The sequence below is a fragment of the Drosophila kikkawai genome, chromosome X, assembly GCF_030179895.1.
Source record: "Drosophila kikkawai strain 14028-0561.14 chromosome X, DkikHiC1v2, whole genome shotgun sequence".
Lineage (NCBI taxonomy): Eukaryota > Metazoa > Arthropoda > Insecta > Diptera > Drosophilidae > Drosophila > Drosophila kikkawai.
The window spans coordinates 20,000,101-20,020,292 of NC_091733.1; the positions used below are offsets into that span (position 1 = coordinate 20,000,101).

At 43.4% G+C, this 20,192-nt stretch overlaps 4 protein-coding genes across 6 annotated transcripts in view; 1 reads left to right on the forward strand and 3 right to left on the reverse strand.

Moving 5' to 3' along the window:
* Positions 1-17,859, reverse strand: part of LOC108084359 (uncharacterized) — a 57,409-nt gene extending 39,550 nt beyond the window's left edge. Inside the window, exons 1-2 of the mRNA XM_017180538.3 lie at positions 17,724-17,859; positions 12,593-12,920 (exon numbers count right to left, since the gene is read on the reverse strand). Coding sequence (XP_017036027.1) covers positions 12,593-12,802 — 210 coding nt within the window. The 5' untranslated portion in view covers positions 12,803-12,920; positions 17,724-17,859. The remainder of the gene's footprint in view (positions 1-12,592; positions 12,921-17,723) is intronic.
* On the reverse strand, positions 6,196-7,203 carry LOC108084369 (uncharacterized). The gene has a single exon (XM_017180553.2). It carries the CDS (start codon positions 7,110-7,112, stop codon positions 6,555-6,557), a length of 558 nt encoding a protein of 185 aa, XP_017036042.1. The 5' UTR covers positions 7,113-7,203; the 3' UTR covers positions 6,196-6,554.
* On the reverse strand, positions 13,153-17,861 carry HisRS (histidine--tRNA ligase). 3 transcript variants are annotated; one of them, XM_017180501.3, is made up of 6 exons: positions 17,724-17,861; positions 15,970-16,250; positions 15,663-15,878; positions 14,356-14,784; positions 13,663-14,283; positions 13,153-13,605 (listed from the first exon to the last, which is right to left on the reverse strand). In XM_017180501.3, exons 2-6 carry the CDS (start codon positions 16,150-16,152, stop codon positions 13,399-13,401), a joined length of 1,656 nt encoding a protein of 551 aa, XP_017035990.1. In that variant the 5' UTR covers positions 16,153-16,250; positions 17,724-17,861; the 3' UTR covers positions 13,153-13,398. The 3 variants fall into 3 exon arrangements, with proteins under 3 accessions (XP_017035990.1, XP_017036006.1, XP_017035998.1); XM_017180517.2 differs by having other exon boundaries at positions 15,970-16,089; positions 17,724-17,816; XM_017180509.3 differs by lacking the exon at positions 15,970-16,250 and having other exon boundaries at positions 17,724-17,859.
* Positions 17,862-18,450: 589 nt separating this feature from the next.
* Positions 18,451-20,174, forward strand: LOC108084268 (uncharacterized). The gene is made up of 2 exons (XM_017180427.3): positions 18,451-18,975; positions 19,115-20,174. Exons 1-2 carry the CDS (start codon positions 18,516-18,518, stop codon positions 19,801-19,803), a joined length of 1,149 nt encoding a protein of 382 aa, XP_017035916.1. The 5' UTR covers positions 18,451-18,515; the 3' UTR covers positions 19,804-20,174.
* The last annotated feature ends 18 nt before the right edge of the window (positions 20,175-20,192 follow it).

A 20,192-nucleotide genomic window follows, 5' to 3' on the forward strand; every position in this document is an offset into this window, starting at 1 on the left:
TCGTTCGTTCGTGACTTTGTTTTGATTTCGTTACTGGGATGCTGAGGTTGCTCGTCTGCCAACTAGATTCTTCAGTTTTAGTCGAACGCGCGCACACACGACCGCCAGCGCCAAAGTTCAAATTTCGAATGCCGCACAAATGCGGCTGCATGAATGAAGCAGCAGCAGCAGCAGCGGCAACAGCGGCAGCGACGCACAGTGGTCGATTCCGCCAATCTGGGAGGTAAATCCTAATAGCACGCCAACTGGCTTGCGCAAATAGTTTGATCGGTTTTTAGGTGTTGTTTATAGGCTAAAAAAATTTATGTTTATAATAAAACAATTTCAATATTTGTTTTAGAAAAGTAGTTAATGATATGTATACCCTTATAATTATAATCAGAATTTCATGTATATAAATTGTAATAAGGTAAAATAGTGCAATTCAATAAACAAGTCAAACTTCTGGAACACACATATGCAAATTTATTGAAGTCGGAACGTCTTCAAAAATAATTAGATAACTAAAAAGCTAACTAAATTAGCGACTTTTAAATAAAATTAATTTATTGCAGAAAAGTGGATATAATTAAAATTTGCAACAAATAATATCACTGGAATTATTATGTACGTCTCTAAAAGAACAATAAATATCTGCAAGATACATGTTTTTGATTTTGCCTTTGGGGCAGCACCGACCACTGTGCGACGCCGACTGCGTACGTGGGTAGGTGGTTGCTGCTCTCTCGCGTGCTTTCGCTCTCGCGCTCTCTCTACTTCTCTCTCGCTCTCTCTCTTATCAGCAAGCGAGACCGGCATTTGCTCGCACTCTCTCTGTCGCTCTGTGAGGGTTGTTCGTGCTCTTTGGGGGTTCGCTAACGGGTTCTTGGAGCCCTGTGCTGCCATTGGACGCCGCCTCCTGGAAGCCGGCTGCCTATCACAGGTGCTCGAAGGCTCCCCCCGCAATTGTCAAGGGTGGCTCTGTTGGCACTGTTAGACCGCTGTTAGCGGCGAGGGCGACACCTGTAAACGCTGCGTAGGCGCACCTGTCTGTAGGTGGAGCTTCCAATAGTTTTAGCGCTCTCATACCCAATCCCTAGGCAACCCCCATGCAAAAGTAACAATCGTTCATCCTTTCCATATCAATTCGATCCGATGCGATTCGTTTCGATTCTGATGATGCAACCCTTTTTCGCGGACAGTGCGACCTCTGAAGGTCGAACGAACATGTATTTTATAGTTTTTCTAAGATGAAAATATAAATATTTTGGGATTTTAGTCCTTAAATGGTATAATTTTGGTTGCAGGAATTACTAAAAAATCTATATTCTTGCTGAATATAGAAGTCAATTGGCATGGAATAATTATGATTGCAGGGATACTTCCTTCCAATACATCATAATTTAACCCCGATTCTAGCGACTTTATGCGATATTAAAAATATCATAAATAATTATATATTGAAATGATTTAATATAAATTAATTTATAGCTAAAAGATCAATTCAAGGTCTCATCGTAAGCTTAATCTTAGAAATCTATAGACTTCCACCAAATTGAGTACTCACTGTATATATTTGCAGCAGTCGCGTTACTAATTCCGCTGTTATTGCCCAAGAAGAATAATAATATCACCAACAACCGCACAATGAATTAACTGCATAAATAATTCCCCGAAACTGAGCAGGGAGACGTAGACCCACCCCACCATAGGGCAAAGGGGTGCATCCCTTGTCCGCGGAGAGAGACAGGAGCAGGAGCTTCTCTACTGGTGGCACAACAGCACAGCTCTTAACTCCACAGGCGAAGGAAGGGGCAGGGTGCTGGCATTATTCATACATAAAAAGCCAATTAAAAATTTATAATAAACCCCGCGCCAAGCTGCCGTTGCATCAACCCCAAAAAGAGGCTGAAAATAAAAAGAATTAAATATCGTACAGGCCAAGCACAGTGGGCATAAATCAGTGAAAACAGTGGAGTTGAGGAATTCGACTTAAGATCAGTTCGAATTTAGCGATGTAGCAGTAGAAACTAAATTTAAAAATTTTAATTCTAATATTTTTTATAAGGATATGATTTAATGTAATTAATTCAAGGCACAACGTGAACAAATTAATTAAGAGAGCAGTAAAGTAATTCGATCACAGATGTTTTTATAGAAAGAACTTAAGCTTAAAAAATTCCACTGTATTTGAAATATAAGTAGGAATAGTTCAAGTTAAAGAAATCGGACTTCATAGCGAAACTAGAAACCCGGCTTTGCATGCATGTTTATGCTTTTATTATCATTGCAAAAGGTGCTGAGCTAAAAAACAAGGAAAAGGAAGTTTACATTGAAAAGCGAAGGCTTGTTTACCCAAGCAGTTTGCAATTTCATCCAACCGTTACCAAGACTAATGCGTATGTATTTATTTAAAAATAACAAAGTTATTTAAAAATTTACTTATTTACCGATCGGTTTCTCTGACAGTTTTTATAAAGTTAAATTTATAATTTATAAATTATAAACATAGTTAAAACTAGATTGAATCGAATATTGCTAGATCAACTCTACTGTTGATGCTGATCATGTATTTATGTTTATACTTCAAGCCGTTGCAAGTTCCTAACAAAAATTATAATACCCTACAAAGCCATTTACTATAACCACCTTGCCGAGATAAATCTCCCCAGCATTTTTGGTACCCACTGTGCCGTGGCATGTGGGAGTGACCAATGGAGGTGGGCGCTTAAAGGGGGAGTACTGCACGCACCTAGCGCTAAATTAGATGTAAAATAATGAACATTTCAATTAAAATAATTAATATTATGGTGCACATTGAGCTGAAGAGTGGGGCGGGGGAAATGGGTGGGATGTATGGGCTGGGATGGCAAAGGACACACTAAGCACTCAATTAACCATTTTAATGTTTATGGATCAGGTTAGCCCGAAGGATGTGCCCATGGGGTGGGATACTGGCTGTTGGATGCTCGAAGCTGGAGATGCTGTGCTTTTTAATTATAATTAAACATGCGAGCAACCGAATGTAGAAAGAGCAGCTGGGGGCGGACAGGGGGTTGCGAGTGGGTGGTGGTTGAATGGCTCGCTTCTAAGTTCTCTCTCTCTGCTCAGGACATAATCACTTAGCCGCGTGCAGAGCCGCATTTAAAATTAATTCTGCTCAAGTGCGTTTCTTCGAAAGAGACACACAAAAAAAAAGCACGTGGCACACGTGAACGGGGCTGGTGGGGAGGGGGGGAGGGTATCTGAAGGGTGTTGCCCCCGTTTACCGTTGGAATATATATTCGCGAGCGAAACAAATTGCACGCTAATTGCTCATGTTCAATTAAAAGCAACGACGACGGTCCCGGCGAACTCCAAAACGAAGGCCATGCTCTCACATCGCGAACACAACTCCACTCCACACACCCCAAACATTTTACCTAAGCCCGGTTTCGGGCAGTGATGCCACTTCAATTCAATGGTCAAAGCCAGCCAGCTCGGGCCTTTGAAGCTGCTTTCATAATATAATTTGTGATATTGAGTTAAGATAAGCTAGGTTTCACATATACAGTGGAAATTAGAGGAAGAATTTTGAGTTTTTTGAAATACCAGACTATCAAAATAACTCTAATTATCTAATATTCGGGAAATACATATATATTCAGTGATTTGTTAGAGGCTTTATCTTGTATAGTTTCTTTGATTTAAATATATCATAAAAGACTCGCAAACGATCCGTTTTCGAGTTATCGAGAATAAAACATTCCTGTCTACAAACTGTGCGTTTTCGTTGCAAAGCCTAGACCAGCTAGATCAATTCGGCTGTTGTACACACTATCATCATATAGAAATGCAAATGTAAAAAAAGCTATGATGGCATCCTTGATCACTTCGGCTTCGGAATTTGGCTCACAAACACACAGACTCGCACACATTGATGGCTTTCCCACAAGAGGGTCTGAGAGCGAAAAGTGGCAGTGAGAGAGGTGGTTGGTTGGCTATGCTTTTTGTTTTGGTTTTGATCCTTTGCGCAAATAATTGCCTAATTGTCTCTGGTCCGCCTCGCTCACTGCCTCACTGCCTCACTGCCTCACGGCTTGCTGTCTCTGTCAGTGCCACGCATTGTGGCTGCATTCGACAGAAGGAGAGGGCGAGGTGGTCGGTGGAGGGAGGGCAGTGTGGAAATGGCAACGCATATTTCTTACGCAAATCCATTTCCATCTATTAATTGGCAGCCCTCGGCAGCTGCTCCTTCTGAATGTGTTTCGGCAACGGAATCCTGCTCCTGCCGCAGGACCATCGTTCCTCTTTTTTTTACACAATTAAGCGCTTGTGCAAATAAAAAATGAGCACAGCTCTCACTCCCGTTTACCCCATTTCCCGGATTCCCCTTCTTCAAACTCTGAGCTGCGGTTCGATTTGCATACACACAAACATCCACATCCTGTGGCAGGACTCAGAATCGGACTCGGTGTGCGGTTATCGATTGCCACGGACATTTCCATAACCAGGCGGGATTACGTTTCGCCTTTCTATTTCCCAGAACTGTCTTGATTTGTCTACAACAAGCTATCAACATCATTTTTAATTTGGCCTCATTTGCATGGAAAATTACCTTGACGATTACGATACAAAAAAAAGGAAAAAAGGGAGAAAAAAAAAAAACGAATATTTAATGATCACCGCAACATAGTTCAGTAATGGAATTTTGAGATGTGTTGGTTCCTTTTATACGACCAATTATCTGGCTTTCTTTTTGTATTATAACCTTTCAAATTGTTATAATTTTTACTCGGTTTGAGCATATTCAGACGATTCAATCTAGACATTCCAACTTAATTTCTTTCTCGGTATAAGTACTATCATATGTGTTTTTGTTTCTAATATCCTACAGCGACCCTATCTTATAGTTCCTATTTGAGAGATACTACTTCAAGGGTGTTAAACCTACGGCTTGCCTTAACGACTTTGGCACATTTCGCACGCCTCTTTTGGGTTGACTGCAAATTGTTATTGCAATTATTATTGCCGGCTTGTTGTCAACATATTGATAAAAGCCCGCCCCTTTTGGTGCAGAGCTCCCTTCAACAATATCTGTGTGTATGTATGCAAGGCAAGGAGAAGGCTTGCTAACAAGCCCAGGCATAACGGTAATGCTATTGGACGAGGACATCGACTGATTGCAGGCCATTGTCAGCGACGTCATCGCAGTATCGAATTACCGATATTACCACATCTAATTTACGGCCCGTGACAATTGCATTTTAAAGTCCTGCGAACATGAAACGAGGTCGGACTGCTTAGGAAAAATATTGAATAGAAGTAGAGCATATTCCATATTTTCCAGTTTCAATACTTCTTTAGTTTTGTATTGTGGCCTCTTAACCCTAAGCAGATCACTAATTTAAATAATTAAAACTAAATTTCAGAAATATACCCAGAATATACATTGGTATATGGACATTTTAACCGTATTCATTGGCACTCTGGACTTAACCCGAAACATTTTAACCCCAGGCAGGCCCAAACCTCCTTTTAACCCAACTGCGTTGGCCAGAACTGCGGCGGCGACAGTAGCTGCTGCGCTTGATAAATGAGACGGCGCCGCCTACGTCAAGCAGGCGTCAAGGGTTGTCGCCTTCTGCAGTTTTGCGGTGCGCCGCAACGCCGATCAAACGCGATAAACGCTGAAAACGTTGAGAACGCTCGAGAAACGCCGAGGAGGCGGAGGCGGTTAGGTTACGTGGCTGTGGCTGCGGTTGACAGTGCCCACCGGTGGCGAGTCAATATTAATTAGAATTTTTCCAACGGACTGAAGAAAAACCTAAGGGATGTAATCCATCCAGGCAACTTTTGGGCCAAAGCGGTAAATTGAAATCAGTACAAAACAGTGGAATATAAAAAAAAAAAGAGCGATCATTAATCATCGGGTCGAAAAGGGTTGACAAGCTGTGCACTCTGTGACTGCGACAGGGTTGCTTCTGTTTCTGTTTTCAGTTCCGGCTTCTTCCGCTCCTTGACCGGGAGTCACATCCGCAAAAATATAACAATAGTGGACGGAAGGGGTTGCGTAACCCTTAATGCATTCAATGCATTAAATAGAGCTACTCCCGGAGACCTCCAGAGACCAACATTAGGCAATATGAACCAAAATTGACAATAAACATATTGCAGTAAAGGATGTTTACATAAAAAATTAAAACAGGATGTTTTTTATAATTTGAATTTGCAATGTTAATTTAAAGCAGAAGATTCACCAGGATTTCATTTAATGTCTTCTTTTAATTACATATTCGAATTATCGCAATACAATTTCATTCATATATTAAGAAGTAAGAAAGCAAGTGTGATCGACAAAGAGATACCCTTAAATTACATGAACGATAAGTTTTTTATGATGCCAAATGGTTTTGATTTGGTTTCAGTATTCAGTATAGCAATAATATTTCAAAATGAAAACAAAAACTCCCCTGAACATTCAAGTTTTAAGGGAAACTATCAATGAAGAAACTGACGGACACGGCTAGATCGATTCGCTTAAGTATCGCTTGTTATAACTATAGGATCTTAGAGTATAGTTACAAATAAACGCATTAGTTGCTGGGCGGCGAACTCTCCGCAGATGAAGCTGGCGATATATCCCCTTCGTCCGATGCCTCCTCCTCCTCCTCTTCCTCCGTCAGCTTCAATTCCACCTGCTCCTCCAACACCTCTGCCTCCGAATCCTCCCGGGCAACCAACAGCTTCATAACCTGGTCGGAATTTTCACGAATCATATCCGCAAATGCCAGGGCACTGCTCTGCTCCCGCATCAGCTGCACGATGGCGTCGTCCGTGGCGCAAGGATCGCCAAGAAGTGTTGATCGCAGCTTCTTAAGGGAGCGACGACAACGACGACGTCGTCGAGATTCACCATTGTCGTCCTCATCGGCACCTTCGACCAGAAGCTGCACGGCCTTCTGGACATTGTTGCTGCAACGCGCCAGCGATAGGCGTGCCTCGCTCTCCGGATAGCCCATGGCGATGATAAGCTTTACCAGACGCTCCGTTTCTGAGGCATCCGCTGCCACGGCCACTGCGGCCGCCTGTTCCGGAGATCCAGCTCCAGTTGCAACTCCATCTATCACGGGAGTTTCCTCGACTTGCGACATTTCTTGGTAGTTTTTGGCACACGAGTTTCTGCACTGCCAACGGAGCTTTACTTTGGTCTTCCTCTTTTCGATATTGAAACAGCTGTTTGGTGCTCTTCCTTGTTACCATTCTTGCAGTGAGACATGGTGTAAGTGTTTAAGGTGGTCTCACCACCTTGAGAGAAAGCTTTGAGGTGTGTCATCCTCATAAAGGCTTATGAGGCCACCTTATATGCATGGTTACACCATGCAGTGAGAGAGCAGTTTTCAAGGCACAGCGAGAGAAGAATAGAGAGAGGATCAGGTGATTTGGTGGTGAGCTTTTATTTCCTTTAAGAGGCGTACTCTGAATTTTATAAGGGGGGTACTTTTGGGCTGATGTTGATTTAAAAGAAATTAAAAAAAAAAAAAAACTACATTTCAAAGTCCCTAAATTTAAGAAACTTATCTATATTTTTCGAAGAAATTAAATAATGATATTCTCAAAAAAATATTAAAATTAAATTTTAAACATCAGTCTTCTATAATGTGTTTATATTTTATGTAGTGCCTATTGCTGAGTAACATCCATATCGTTTTGACTTGGTTTTGTTTTCTTGTGTGCTTTCTTTTTCCTTTTGAAAAACCCATAAACAAAGCAACAAAAAAATAATGAAAAACACAATTACAAACGGCCGAGCAAAAATATAGTATGTGTGCAGGAATAACGGGTCCCACAGCTGCTGCCCAGGCCGACTTTGACTTCTATTTATGCGTTGCACAATTTTAAATAATCACCCCATTGGGAAATCTCGAGCAAAATACCCTTTCATTCGCCTCCGCCCCCACCCATGCCCACCGGAACCAGCCCGTGTTATTTACACTGATTTATTGCCATTTTCTTTGGGCTTGTTCTGCTGCGGCTGTTGCTGTTGTTGGTGTTGTTGCTATTGCTGTTTCTGTTTCTGTTTCTCCTTCTGTTTCTGTTTTTTTGGTCACTCTTTTGTTTGCAGAGCGGAAAGGAAGGACACAAACAAGTGGCCCGTAAAAAACATTGCCAAACCCTCATCTATCACAATTTCTTGGCCGCTCGCTCCCAGCTCGCAGGCGCTTACATTTTTGGGTTTAAAAACGCATTATTTGGCTCTTTCGGTAATTGAAGTTTTTAGTTTTCATTAGCCGACGACCCTCCTCGGACAGGAGTCCCAAAAAAGGGGGGTGGCCCGACAAGGGACGACACGGGCACAGATTGCAGGCCAAAGATAAATTGCACATTTAAATTAACCCATTAACGACTCTCTGGGATTCTGCCAACATGGTTACAAAATCCATAATTATAGCCCCTTTTAGGACAAACAAAAGTAGCACTAAGGATATTATAATGGGATATAATATGGGGATTGATTTGTGGCATAAATATTGCAAATGTTCTTACCCAGTGGACAAAAAGAGTAAATATCGCAAAATGTTCATTAAAACACTTAGAAATGATATAAATTCGCAAGAGTAGACTAAAGGTTCGTTTAATATTCACAAACGGAACCAGAAAAGATAGTTTAGTAAACAAAAAAATAAGCAACATATATTTTTAAAAATTCTAAAGTAGTTTGCTATAATTTTATGATAATTATATTACAATTTCATCGCCAAAGGTATTATCAAAGACTCGCAACTTGTCCGTTTATAAGATGTCGAAAATTAAACCTTCTCAGTCACAAACTGAGCGACTAGCGATTCGTTCTTGTATCGCTTTTGGATCTCTAGGACTTTATTATGATATTTGCTCGATTTATAATTAGAACCCATTTTGTAATTAATTCTGCAAAAATTATAAGAAAACTTGCTTAATTTCTAACAATTTTTAATAATATTACAGCCCAAGTTTAAGCCTAATACCTATATTTGCTATCAAAGTCCTTTCCTTGTCAACATTGCTGTGTACATTTAAGCCAGCTAATCGTAATGACTTTTGATTCCTTTATTCTTCTCCCTTATCAGGATATCAAGAATCCAGAGAACTATGCCTACCAATTTCCGGGGTTAAAAAGTGTATAATATTTTAAAATGACTTTGGCCATACAATAGAGCCAATAAAAGCGAAATGGCATCATCGGCAACGGCAGCAGCGGTGTAAGCCGATACATTTGTGCGATTGCCTTCGTCAATTTTAAAGCGGAAATGAAAAGTTCCCCTTCCCCTACCCCTTCCCCCGCCTCGTTGCATTTGAGTTTTGAGTTTCCCAACATTTCCCATAGCGCTGAAAAGCGCTTGAAATATGTGCGAAACGCGTGTGCGAAGTGCTCAAAAGTGCCCAAAGAACTCGATACTTATCGGGTGTGTCGTCGAAGTCGAGGAATTGGGATTGTTCGGTTCGATCCTCCAACAAACGGGGAAATCACTTAACACACCGTTAACACCCACATTAGTTGTACTCCATCGCACACACACACACACCCATATTCATCTCAGCTCTTGGTGCCAAAGGGAAGGGCACCGAGAGCTGCGTTCCACTTACTGCCAGAGTTTCAATTACTTTTCCCAGCCACCACCAAAATATTGGCCCAAGGATCTGAGGCAGCTCTGCCGCGACTCATAATCGAATTAAATGCATTGGCCCAGGGGAAGAGAAGGAAGGGAGATGAGGGGAGGGGAAGGGCTGAATCGAAAAAGTCATTAAAAACGCAGGGAAAACGATTGCACGCAAATTTACTGGTACCGCTCGCTGTCTTTGTTCCTATTACAAATCCCCCTTTTCCTTGGCAGCCACCAGTTGTGGCACAGTCAGGGGTAAGAAAATAGCACCAGAGTTAAATAATTTGGATTGTTTTTTATGGGCAATAAAACAGCATAGTTAGGTTCGACCAAAAGATAGTAAAAGTTGTTAAAATAAATAATTTTACTATTAAATATTTCTCTAAAGTATATTTTTGCAGACCTAATTGTTTGGCTGTGGGTGTTCCCAGCACACACTCGCTTACTAACCCACACACACATGAACTGGTCGAACTATGAATGGAATTGGCAACGAAATCGCACGTGGCGATTCTTCTGGTCACCCGCGATAAGCAACTGCCGCCGCGTGGCCCTGCCCCCCCCACCATTCACCAGCTCAGCCGGGATCTCGCCAGAGCAGAGATACCATCGATGGACGAACGGACGGATGGATGAATGAGGTGTCGTGTGTTTATGACTCCCACTGAATCCGAATCCGATTCCGAGCCAGATTCATTTCCATCGGGCGACAATCGTTATTAATATTATTAGTGTTTGTTCAGGGCATTCGCAGCTCGAGAATAGACGTGGCTGTTGTTGGGCAGGGTCAGTTCTGGGTAAAGACTCATAAATATGTGAAAGCCGATTGCGTTAATTCGTTTGGTGAACCAAGGTGGGTTTAGGGTATCTCCTTACACCCCTTACAATACCTTACTGACCTGTGAATTGGAAAATTGAAGCTCACTTCGCCAGATTGTATCTATATGGCTGAAGGAGGCTGGGATTCGCCAGGGATTTGCGCATATTAGAGATAAAAGCCTCAAATCGGATCTGAGCTGAATTTATAGACTTCTTCCTTGCTAAATATATGACCTCAAACTGACCAGGGGGGAACTCATTCCACTCACTCCCACACACACACATATAACCTACACACCCTGGCCATAAATATTCATACAAATTAACTTTGTGATCGGCTGCACTGGAAAATGGCAGCCGAGCTTAGCAAATCACAGATTTATGGGCCAATCCATCAATGCCAATGCAACGGTTGCGTTGTCGTCGCTCGACTTTAAAAGGGACCTCTCCACCACCAAACGAAAAACGAAAGCCAAACGAGACCAGACCACCACTCCTAATCGCTTCCCACGATCGTTGCGGCGGAGCGACCGAGCATTTCCATATGTAAAGTTGCGCCTTCATTAATCCGTAAATTAGAAGCATTGAATGATATCAGTCGCCGGTCCTCCACCGTTCTGAAGTGCACCCTCTCTTTCTCCGCGATTCCACTATGCATTCCCCCGAAACAAATCACTGCACACACGAGGATGGGTTCGTGGCCAACTATGTACCAAGGGCAAACCTCGAAATCCTAGCCCAACACACAAGCAGCCACTGCAATCCCACCACCAACACCACCATCATAAGGGTCACAAACCGTACAGTGGAGGTAATGCCGCACAGTGGAAGTAATACTCACAGACCTGTTGGATATAGAGCAGTTAAAAACTATAGTACAAAAAAAATTATAACAAAATGTTCATGCTTCCGCGAGCGGTGAGTGAAGTCTCACTTAATACTCGTAAACGAACTCAGAAAAGAGCGTTTAACGAAAAAGAAGCTAGCCAAATGTGTAAATTTCAGCCCGTTTGCTATAATTTTGTGGCATTTATATTAAAATTTCCTTGGCAAAAATATTAATAAAGGCTCGTAAATGAACCTCTTTTGAACTGTGAAAAAAATAAACTTTCACTAGCACGAACTGAGCGAACAATAATTTGATTATGTATCATTTTTAGAGTTCCGCATAACTCTAATAAGCGATAATGCTCACAAAATTTTGGTTTACTGGTAAAATGTAATATTCAAAAATGAAATAATAATAACTTTTGGTTCGTAGTTTAACATTTAAAGATGAAAATATGAATAAATCTTCTAAAGAATTCATTTTGTTATTCAAAAAATTAGACTCAAGGTCATTTGAAAATTTTTTCCACACTTTCCATCGTTTTGTGGACACTGTGCGACCCCGTCGCAACCTTCAACATCAACGCAGTGACATGTCAGCAGCAGCAGGGAGACAGCAACAACAAATTGTTGGACAATCGTTGAAACGAAATGAAATTTCATATTAAAACTGTATTAGCCCGACAGAGAGATCTGTGGCGGCGCCTGTCAGAATCAGAATCTGAATCAGAATCAAAATCAACGTTGCGTTGGGTCATTTGAATGAGAAGCGGCGACCTCAGCCCCTGGACACCATCGCCATCGTCAACCCCCCCTCTTGCCTACACCCATGGCACCTTGCCATTAAATTGCACGCACTGAAGCATGAGAAATGCGAGGAGGACCTCAATCAGGACTCAATTCGAGTGTAAAAACGAGGCGATGAGCAGTCGCGAACCGTTTGACATTTCTCCGCTGTGCATAATTAAATTAAGAGATGCCAAAACCAGTACACAATGCCAAAATTCTCTGGTCTTAGCTCTTACAGATTGTTAACAAACATATAAATGTTTTTTAATTAAAATATATGAATTATGAAGGGTACAAGACTAATAACTCGGGTTAATTAGTTAATCCTCTAGGCCACACGGATTTTTGGAGCATAGAAAGATGCATTTTCGACTTTATAAAAAATATATTTCCATAAATTGTTCATATTTCTATTTCTATTTTACCTACTGTGTCTATATATAGATGTATTTATATATATCTGAACTGAATAAATGTTGTCAGTAGCTCTTAATAATACACTTTAAATACTTTCTTAGATTTAAAAATATATTCTTTGTTGAATATTCACTCACCTTGAAACCCACAGGCCCTATTGCTGGCGGGATGAGGGCGGCAGGATTCAGCTCGATGTTGATGTTGTTCGGCTCCATGATCAGGCCCAGGCTCTGCAGGTTGCAGGCCTGCGGCAACTGGAGCGTGGGCGTGGGCACCTTAAGGACAGCCACCGTGCAATCGATGCCCGACGCCGTCACCGTTGCCGTCGCGGGCAGCGTTTCCGGCATCCTGTCCAGTGACTCAGACGACGCCTCCCGCTCCTCAGCGCTGCTGCTCCGCCTCCTCCCGGTCCCTATGTTGATGCCGGTCCTTTTGACTGGGCTGATACTGTTTCCGGTCGAAGCTCTGCAATGAATTGAGAGACGTATAAGAGTAAGTTTATAATAAAAGGCCAATATTAATGTATATAATCTTTCCAATCAAATTTAGTACAACAAAACATACTTTAAATTAACAAATAATTTACGTTTACATAAAAAAGTGCAGTGAAAATAGAAATAGTATGCCGTTGCTCATCTTGTTATTACAAGTTCTTCGCCCTCACTCGTCCCCAAAACAAATGAAAGAGTTTGCAATGTAAATGCGAGTCGCTTCTGCGTTTATTTGTTTCTTTTTAGCGTTCATTTTGGTATAAGTTGTCCGCACTTATTCATTATGGTTACACTGTAGACCTAAGCATAGTAGCACGCGGCGCCTCCGGCCAGGACACCAAAAAATACAAAACGTACAAATAGGAAAAAAAAATATATATAACTTCGATGCTGGATGGTTTATAAATTAGGAGCGGGAGCGGTATCTGTGGCTAATATCAATCATCGAGGACCTAGGCGGTCTGCAGACGTCGCCGGATCTCGGCGGGAAGCTCCTCCAGCTTGACGTTCGTCTCCTGGCGCGTGGTCACCTCACGCAGCTTCACCAATCCCTGGGCCAGCTCTGCGTCGCCAAGGACCACGACCAGGGGGATCTGGTGCTCCTCACAGTGCTGCAGCTGCACCAGTAGCTTGGGGTTTAGCTTGTAAGAGTGCTCCGCCTGCAAAGATGGGGGATTCGATTAGGACAGGTTCTTAAGAAGGGAGGTCAAGTCTACCTTGATGCCAGCATCCCAGAGCTGGTTCAGAACCTTCAGTCGCTGCTCGTGCAAACCCTTATGGGCGGATGCCACATAGGCCTCGACGTCGCTGGTGCGCAGCTTTAGACCACTGGCCGCCGCCCGCGCCTCCAGAACCGAGAAAATGCGCTCCACGCCGATGGACACGCCCACACAGGGCACCGCCTTGCCGCGTGGATCGAACATCCCAACGAGATTGTCGTAGCGACCGCCTCCAGCCACGGAGCCCACGGTGGCCTGCTCACTGGCCTGCTCGCCATTTTGTTGTGACGTCTTCACAGGCGATCCCACGGCAGCGGACTCTCCCTGGAGCACACCCTCGTAGATAACACCAGTATAGTAGTCCAGACCTCGGGCCAGACTCAGATCGAACCGGACGCGCTTGTCCAGGCCAAAGAGCGAGCAGTACTTCAGGAGCAGCTGCATGCCCTCCAGGCCCTTTACCGCATTGGGCACAGCCTTAAGCTGGGCATCGGACAGCAGCTGCTCCACCAGCTCTGAACCGCCGCTCAGTCGCACGTACTCCCCAATCCGATCCGCCGCAGCCTCATCCAGGCCCTTCTCCTCCACCATCTCCTTGCGAACGTCCGCCCAGGGCGACTGAAAATGGAAAAGACACCTCACAGTCAGCACAGATAGAAGAAGCTACTTCTCCAGTAACCAGAAACCCACCTTGTCCAACTTATCCACTGCCGAGCAGATGGTACGGAAACTGTCCGCCGGCACTCCGCATGCCTGGAACATGCCGTCCAGCAGCTGGCGGTGATTCAGCTTTATCACGAAATCTCCGATATCCAGAGTGTCCAGTATCTCCACCACAATCTTGACGCACTCGGCATCCGCCAGCATGGGATCGTAGGTGCCGGCAATGTCGAAATCGCACTGATAGAACTCCCTATATCGGCCCTTGGTCATTGCCGGATTGTCGCGGCGATACACCTTGGCGATGTGATAGCGCTTGATGCTAGAGATCTTGTTCATCGCTAGGTACCGGGCCAGAGGCACGGTCAGATCGTACCGCATCGAGAGGATCTCGCCACCCTGGTCCTTTAGGTCGTAGATCAGCTTGGAGTCCTCGCCGTACTTGCCGGTTAGCACTTCCTGTCGAGGGAATCAAGAGATCAGTTTAAAAAGTATGAAACAAAGCGAAAATTGTGGATTTATAATATGAGAATTTTACTCAGTAGATATCCCTATCTATATTCTATATATAGGAGTATACCTATAAGAACCCCTCTTTTGTTTTCTTTTTATATTCCATAATGTTTTAAAATTTGTTGCATTATTTCTTTGCAAGGCCTTTGGTCCACTGTCCAAAAACACTGATTACGCAAATCTATATTATTATTATGGGATTATGGGAGGTTGTATAATATTATATTCAAGGCCATATTGTTTCTTTATCAGTTGTCAAGCGTCAAGTATTTTATAAATAATTTTCAGGACGGGGGCTTTATTTATATAATTTATAAAACAGCAACAAAAAAACCTCATATAATTATTATTATAATTCATATAATTATGCCTTTCACAAACATTGGGCATTCTGTAACGTTTTCGTATAAGTATACACGGATTCAAATTAGTCATTGAAGTACCCTAGTTCGAGTCTAAAAAATCATCAATTTATTTAACAGCTATATCTGTAATAATTTTCAGTTGCAGGGTCTTACTAAAAAACATTCCTTTTTTCTTCTAACTAAAACCAAATATCTCTTAAAATAAAAGTTTGTTTAAAAATGGCCACGTATAACAGGATATGGCTAGATCCACACGGTTGTTGATGCTGATCAAGAACACATACAATACAATTTATAGGATTGGAGAAGAGTTTTCTCTGAGTTGAAAATATTGAATTAAAGAGATTAAAAAGAGGTTCTAAGAAGATAAAGAAAGCCTGCAAAGCCCTGAATAGCCATCCTTGTTCTCTATCTGCCCAAAAAAAGGTATCCCTTTTTATCCTTTTGACCACAACTCACCTTCAGCTCGAAAACGGGCGTGTCGATCGCCTCGCCGCCGTGGCGCTTAAACACCTGCACAATCTTGTCCAGGACACCTTGGCGCAGCATCATCTGCTGGGGGCCATAGTCCCTGGTGCCCTTTGGTGTCTTCAGTGTGAACTTCTGGTTCGTGGGCGGGGCATCGCCGCCCAGCTTGGCCTTGAGGGCCAGCAGACGAGCGACCTCCTCATCGATCTGCAATGAGGAAGAGTGTAACGGTTAAAGAGGATTTTCAGGGGAGGGGGGAAAGGAGCTCTAAGGGTGGGGGGATTGCTTAGATGCTAACCTGATGCAGTTGCTCTTGTTCTTGTTGTTGTTGTTCTGGTTGTTGTTTCTGATGTTGTTTTTGTTGTTCCAAGGCTGGAACGCCGGCGGAGCTGGCGCGCCCGCCGCCAGAGGGCGCCGTCTGGAACGTTGCACACTGAAACGCAGCACTACAGCGCCACTGGCGGCCAATTGAACGCAACATGTGTTTGTTTTTCTTTTTTCTTGATTTTCTTAAATTTTTATATAACTTTTTCTCTGAGTGCCTTAATTGGCAACAACTATCTTTATGCAACTTTAAACCTAATTAAACAACAACAACAATAATAAAAACCGATTAAAGTCTGCTCTTTTCTCATTCATGGTTCATTTATTTTAAACTAGTTCGTGTTTAAGACGAAGTTTATATACAAAATAATTAGTATTAGTGACGAAATGAAGGTATGTGCCAAAACCAATGTGCGCTAGTGTTATGGGTGTGTGTGTGTGTGAGTGTGTGCAGGTGTAAATAACAGAAATAACAATACAATTATTGCGTTCCATTGACCGTCAGCGCTGATTACTTTTTCTTGTTTCGAAACAAGTTTTTCGATTTGAATTACACTTTTTTTTTTGTTAGCACTTGAACACTCGGAAACAGGGAAACCGAAAAAACAAGAAAGTGACGCGATTTAATGGAATTTTTACCCCACAGCGGGTTCAAGGACATTCCCACATACACACGCCGCAGAAAGGGTTCCCTGAACCGATTGGACACCGCTAGAGGGCGCCAGCATAACGGGGCAACAGCTGATCGTGGCGGCCATAATAACTGCACAAACTTGACATTTAGTGACGGGTTTCTCGGATTTCTTATTAGCTAAAATCATATGTTGCAGTTGGATGTTGTCTAGCAGGTTTGATATAATCGCTATAACCACCATGTGCCTTTTTGTTCCATGCTCATGCCTCCTGCTTGACCAGTCGCTCGCTCTCTTTCTCGCTTTATCTCGCTCTCTGTCAGTCAGTCAGTCGGTCATAGACACACACACACTCTACCAACAAATCACTGAAGCTGGACGGTAGTGCTGGCCGTTTTCTCAGCGGGAAAAAAGCTCATTTGAGAAGATGCACTTAAACAAATAAATACGGCGTGCTTCCTTGAACATTTTGACGCTCAGTAACTCATAAAAGGTTTCAAAAATAGAAAAGCCATGTCAGTTGTAATGTAATTTTGATTGTGAGATCCATGAATATAACATTAAGTTTGTTTTGGAAGCTGGCTAGAAAGCCGCTAGAGCTGCGCCAACACTGGTGAGCGGGAGCTATGCATTTTTCGGGGGCCGTGTAATGGGGGCGAGAGCGAGACACCAACAACAACAGAGTGGCACGAATGTGAAAGTTTGCGGAGCGCGCGCTCTTTTTCTTCAATTTTGCTATTTTTTGTGGTTCTCTGTTTTGTTGCATTCAATCTAATTACTGCGAAATTCAATAAATGGAAATGGTAAGTGGAAGTGGCACTGCCAACGCAGCATGTGTGTCTGATGAAATGCCACTGCTGCGATGTGTCATGGGCCAGGGCTGTGCCTGTGCCCGGGATTCGATTGCGTATTCGGTGGACTTCTGTGATGAGGTTGATGATGAAAGCAGGGCAAGCAATTACAGCAACAATTGCACTTGTTCGTGTACACACACAATGCCAGGCGACACTATGCGCAGGGGGGCGGGTGCGGGTGCTACTCCGTGAGGTGAGGACAGTGTGTTGTGTGTGTGCAGGACATGAACATGACCACTGACCTTCTCCTTGGACTCCTTCGCAGCCTTCAGTTGACGGACGAGATCGCCTTGCACTTTGATTTGGTCCAGGATTTGCTCGCGCGTATCACTCATATTCCGTATTCGTGCCGCAAAAATCACAACAAGCTGATGACAGTCCTGGACGGCAGGTAGGCGCGCGGCTATTATTCGATTCGATGTGAGTTTTCTGTGATTAACTACGTTTTCCACTCTTTTTTAATTGCAAAAAAACTGCACGCGGTGGAGCTTAGGGTTGTTGATTGTTGCCAACTCTTCTTAAAAAGCTAGAAATAGCCAGTTTGGTAGCTAAAAAATATTTCTATTTGATATTTTTTAATATTTTCTCCTTGGTCACTCTGAATTTCAAGGCAAAAAATGTCAAAACAATGTTTTACATGCTTGGGGTCGAATTCTCGTTTTTGGGGTCGAATTCTCATGTAGAATGTAAAATGTAAGTAAAATATCGCCAACGCTTGAAAAAGCTAAAAAAAGCTAGAAATAGCCAGCAAATTTTGATGATAGCTAAAAAATATTATTATTGATATTTTTTGATATTTTCCCCTGGTCACTCTGAATTTCAAAGTAAAATGTCAAAACAATGTTTTACATGTAGAAAATATCGATAACTAACAATCGAAATGCCTATCGCGTTGACTACTTAAATTTAAATTTGAAATCTGTCAAGCTCTTAGCAGCCCATGAAGTCTACTTCGTTCACTCAGCGCTCACCTCGTTCAAATCGTTCTCATTGTTCACATTGTTCACCTCGTTCGACTCGTATATACGTTCAAAATGTTCCACCGAACTGTCGGCACCGGAACACACACTCACGCAATGAATAAGACACAGAAGACCTCAACGAAGGTGAAGCGGGGCAAGCAGCGCCAGACCACGCACACAACTGGCACTCACCACTCACCGCGGCACACACATGCCAAGGCCCGGCAGAACCTCGTGGAGGCCGAGATGGAGAAGTCTCGCAGGGCCGTCGAGCACAAACTGATTAGTCTTTCGGGACCCAATCAGGCCATAGTCCTGCCTCGTCCTGGCAAGCGGGCCACGAAGGGAACTGCTTCAGGAGCTGGAGTTGGAGATGCAGCAACCGTTGGTGGAGGCGGCGGAGCCAGTGTCCAGCGGCGCAGGCAAGGCAAGAAGCAAGAGGCTACCAAACCACACCTACTGGTGTCGGATGAGATGCCGGAGCAGGAGAAGCTTTACAAAGTTGAAAGCCGAACGCGCGGGGGCTACAATGGTAAGCTATCGGATTTTACAGGATTATGGGTAAGGATCAAGATCCCTGAGCTTTCCATTAAAAATGTATATTTTTCTTTTTAAAAAATATCGATAATAATGTTTACATAAACTCCACCCTTTCTGGGCTTTCCTTTTAGTTCTCCTGGAGTCACCCCGCCGGAATGGGCTCACTCCCCGCGACTTTGCAGCCGAGGCCGAGCTGGCTGCCCTGATGGCAGCCGCACAACGCAGTGGAACCGGTGGATCTAACTCCAAGCTGGGCTACCGTATGCACGAGAAGACCGGTGATGGGGACGCCGAAGACATTGGGCATCTGATGCCATTATCCGCCTACGGACAGCTGGGTGTCCTGCCGCGCTACAAGTGCACCGAGTGCGGGGCCAGGTTCCATGTCCGCTCGCTGCTGGGCGCCCACCGTCGCACCCACGAAGATGACTTCAAGGTGCGCTTCTGTAATCGCTGTCCAAAGGGCAGCAGCACCACGCTGACCACCAGCAATCAGTGCAAGTTCTGTGACCGCAAATTCGACCTGGTTCGCACACTCCACATCCACCAGCTAACCCACTGCAAGAAGATACCGCCCCAGCTGCGCCGCAAGCTGTGCTACACGGAGTTGGCCCACGAGAAGAAGGCCCCACTGCCCAGCTTCCAGCGAAGCGGTCACCATAGCCAGCCCAGCCAAGATAGCCATCATAGTCACCGTTCGCAGCACCGTCAACAGAGCAAGCCCTCGATTGCCACCCATCAGTATCCGCTGAGGGAGCAGCCCGAGGAGATGACCAAGGCCATCTTTCGGTCTTCGGCGCTACACGAACGTTGGCGCTAGTACCAGACATTGTTAAGACCAATGCTTGCTTTCCAGAACCCAGAAGAAAAACACTACAGAATTATGAAAACACATCATTTTAGGGAAATACGAACGAGGTCGACATGAACGAGAAGCAAAAACAAGTCCTTCGCTAGTGTAACCATTTAGGCGTTGAACAGTCACATTCAAATTAAATACAAATTAAAAGTCCCCCAAATAGTGACAGTACGTATTATTAGGAAATTATGTGCATTTTTTTATTACAAGTAAAAACTAACATTTTAAGGGAATTTTAAAAATTTAATATATTTGTAATTACCAACTCTTTTGCATAAATGTAAAGGTAAGCCTCTGATCTTTTGATCTTGAGAACTTCCAAACAAAGCTTACTCAATCTTGTTCAGTGT

Excerpts from the sequence above, each read along its gene's own strand:
- HisRS (XM_017180517.2), bottom strand. The coding sequence starts at position 17,816 with ATGAGTGATACGCGCGAGCAAATCCTGGACCAAATCAAAGTGCAAGGC. Across the intron at positions 16,090-17,723 it reads CGAAGGAGTCCAAGGAGAAG|ACGGCGCCCTCTGGCGGCGG; the intron begins GTCAGTGGTCAT and ends GCAACGTTCCAG. Across the intron at positions 13,606-13,662 it reads TCTGGGATGCTGGCATCAAG|GCGGAGCACTCTTACAAGCT; the intron begins GTAGACTTGACC and ends CCATCTTTGCAG.
- LOC108084369 (XM_017180553.2), bottom strand. The coding sequence starts at position 7,112 with ATGTCGCAAGTCGAGGAAACTCCCGTGATAGATGGAGTTGCAACTGGA.
- LOC108084268 (XM_017180427.3), top strand. The coding sequence starts at position 18,516 with ATGTTCCACCGAACTGTCGGCACCGGAACACACACTCACGCAATGAAT. Across the intron at positions 18,976-19,114 it reads AACGCGCGGGGGCTACAATG|TTCTCCTGGAGTCACCCCGC; the intron begins GTAAGCTATCGG and ends CTTTCCTTTTAG.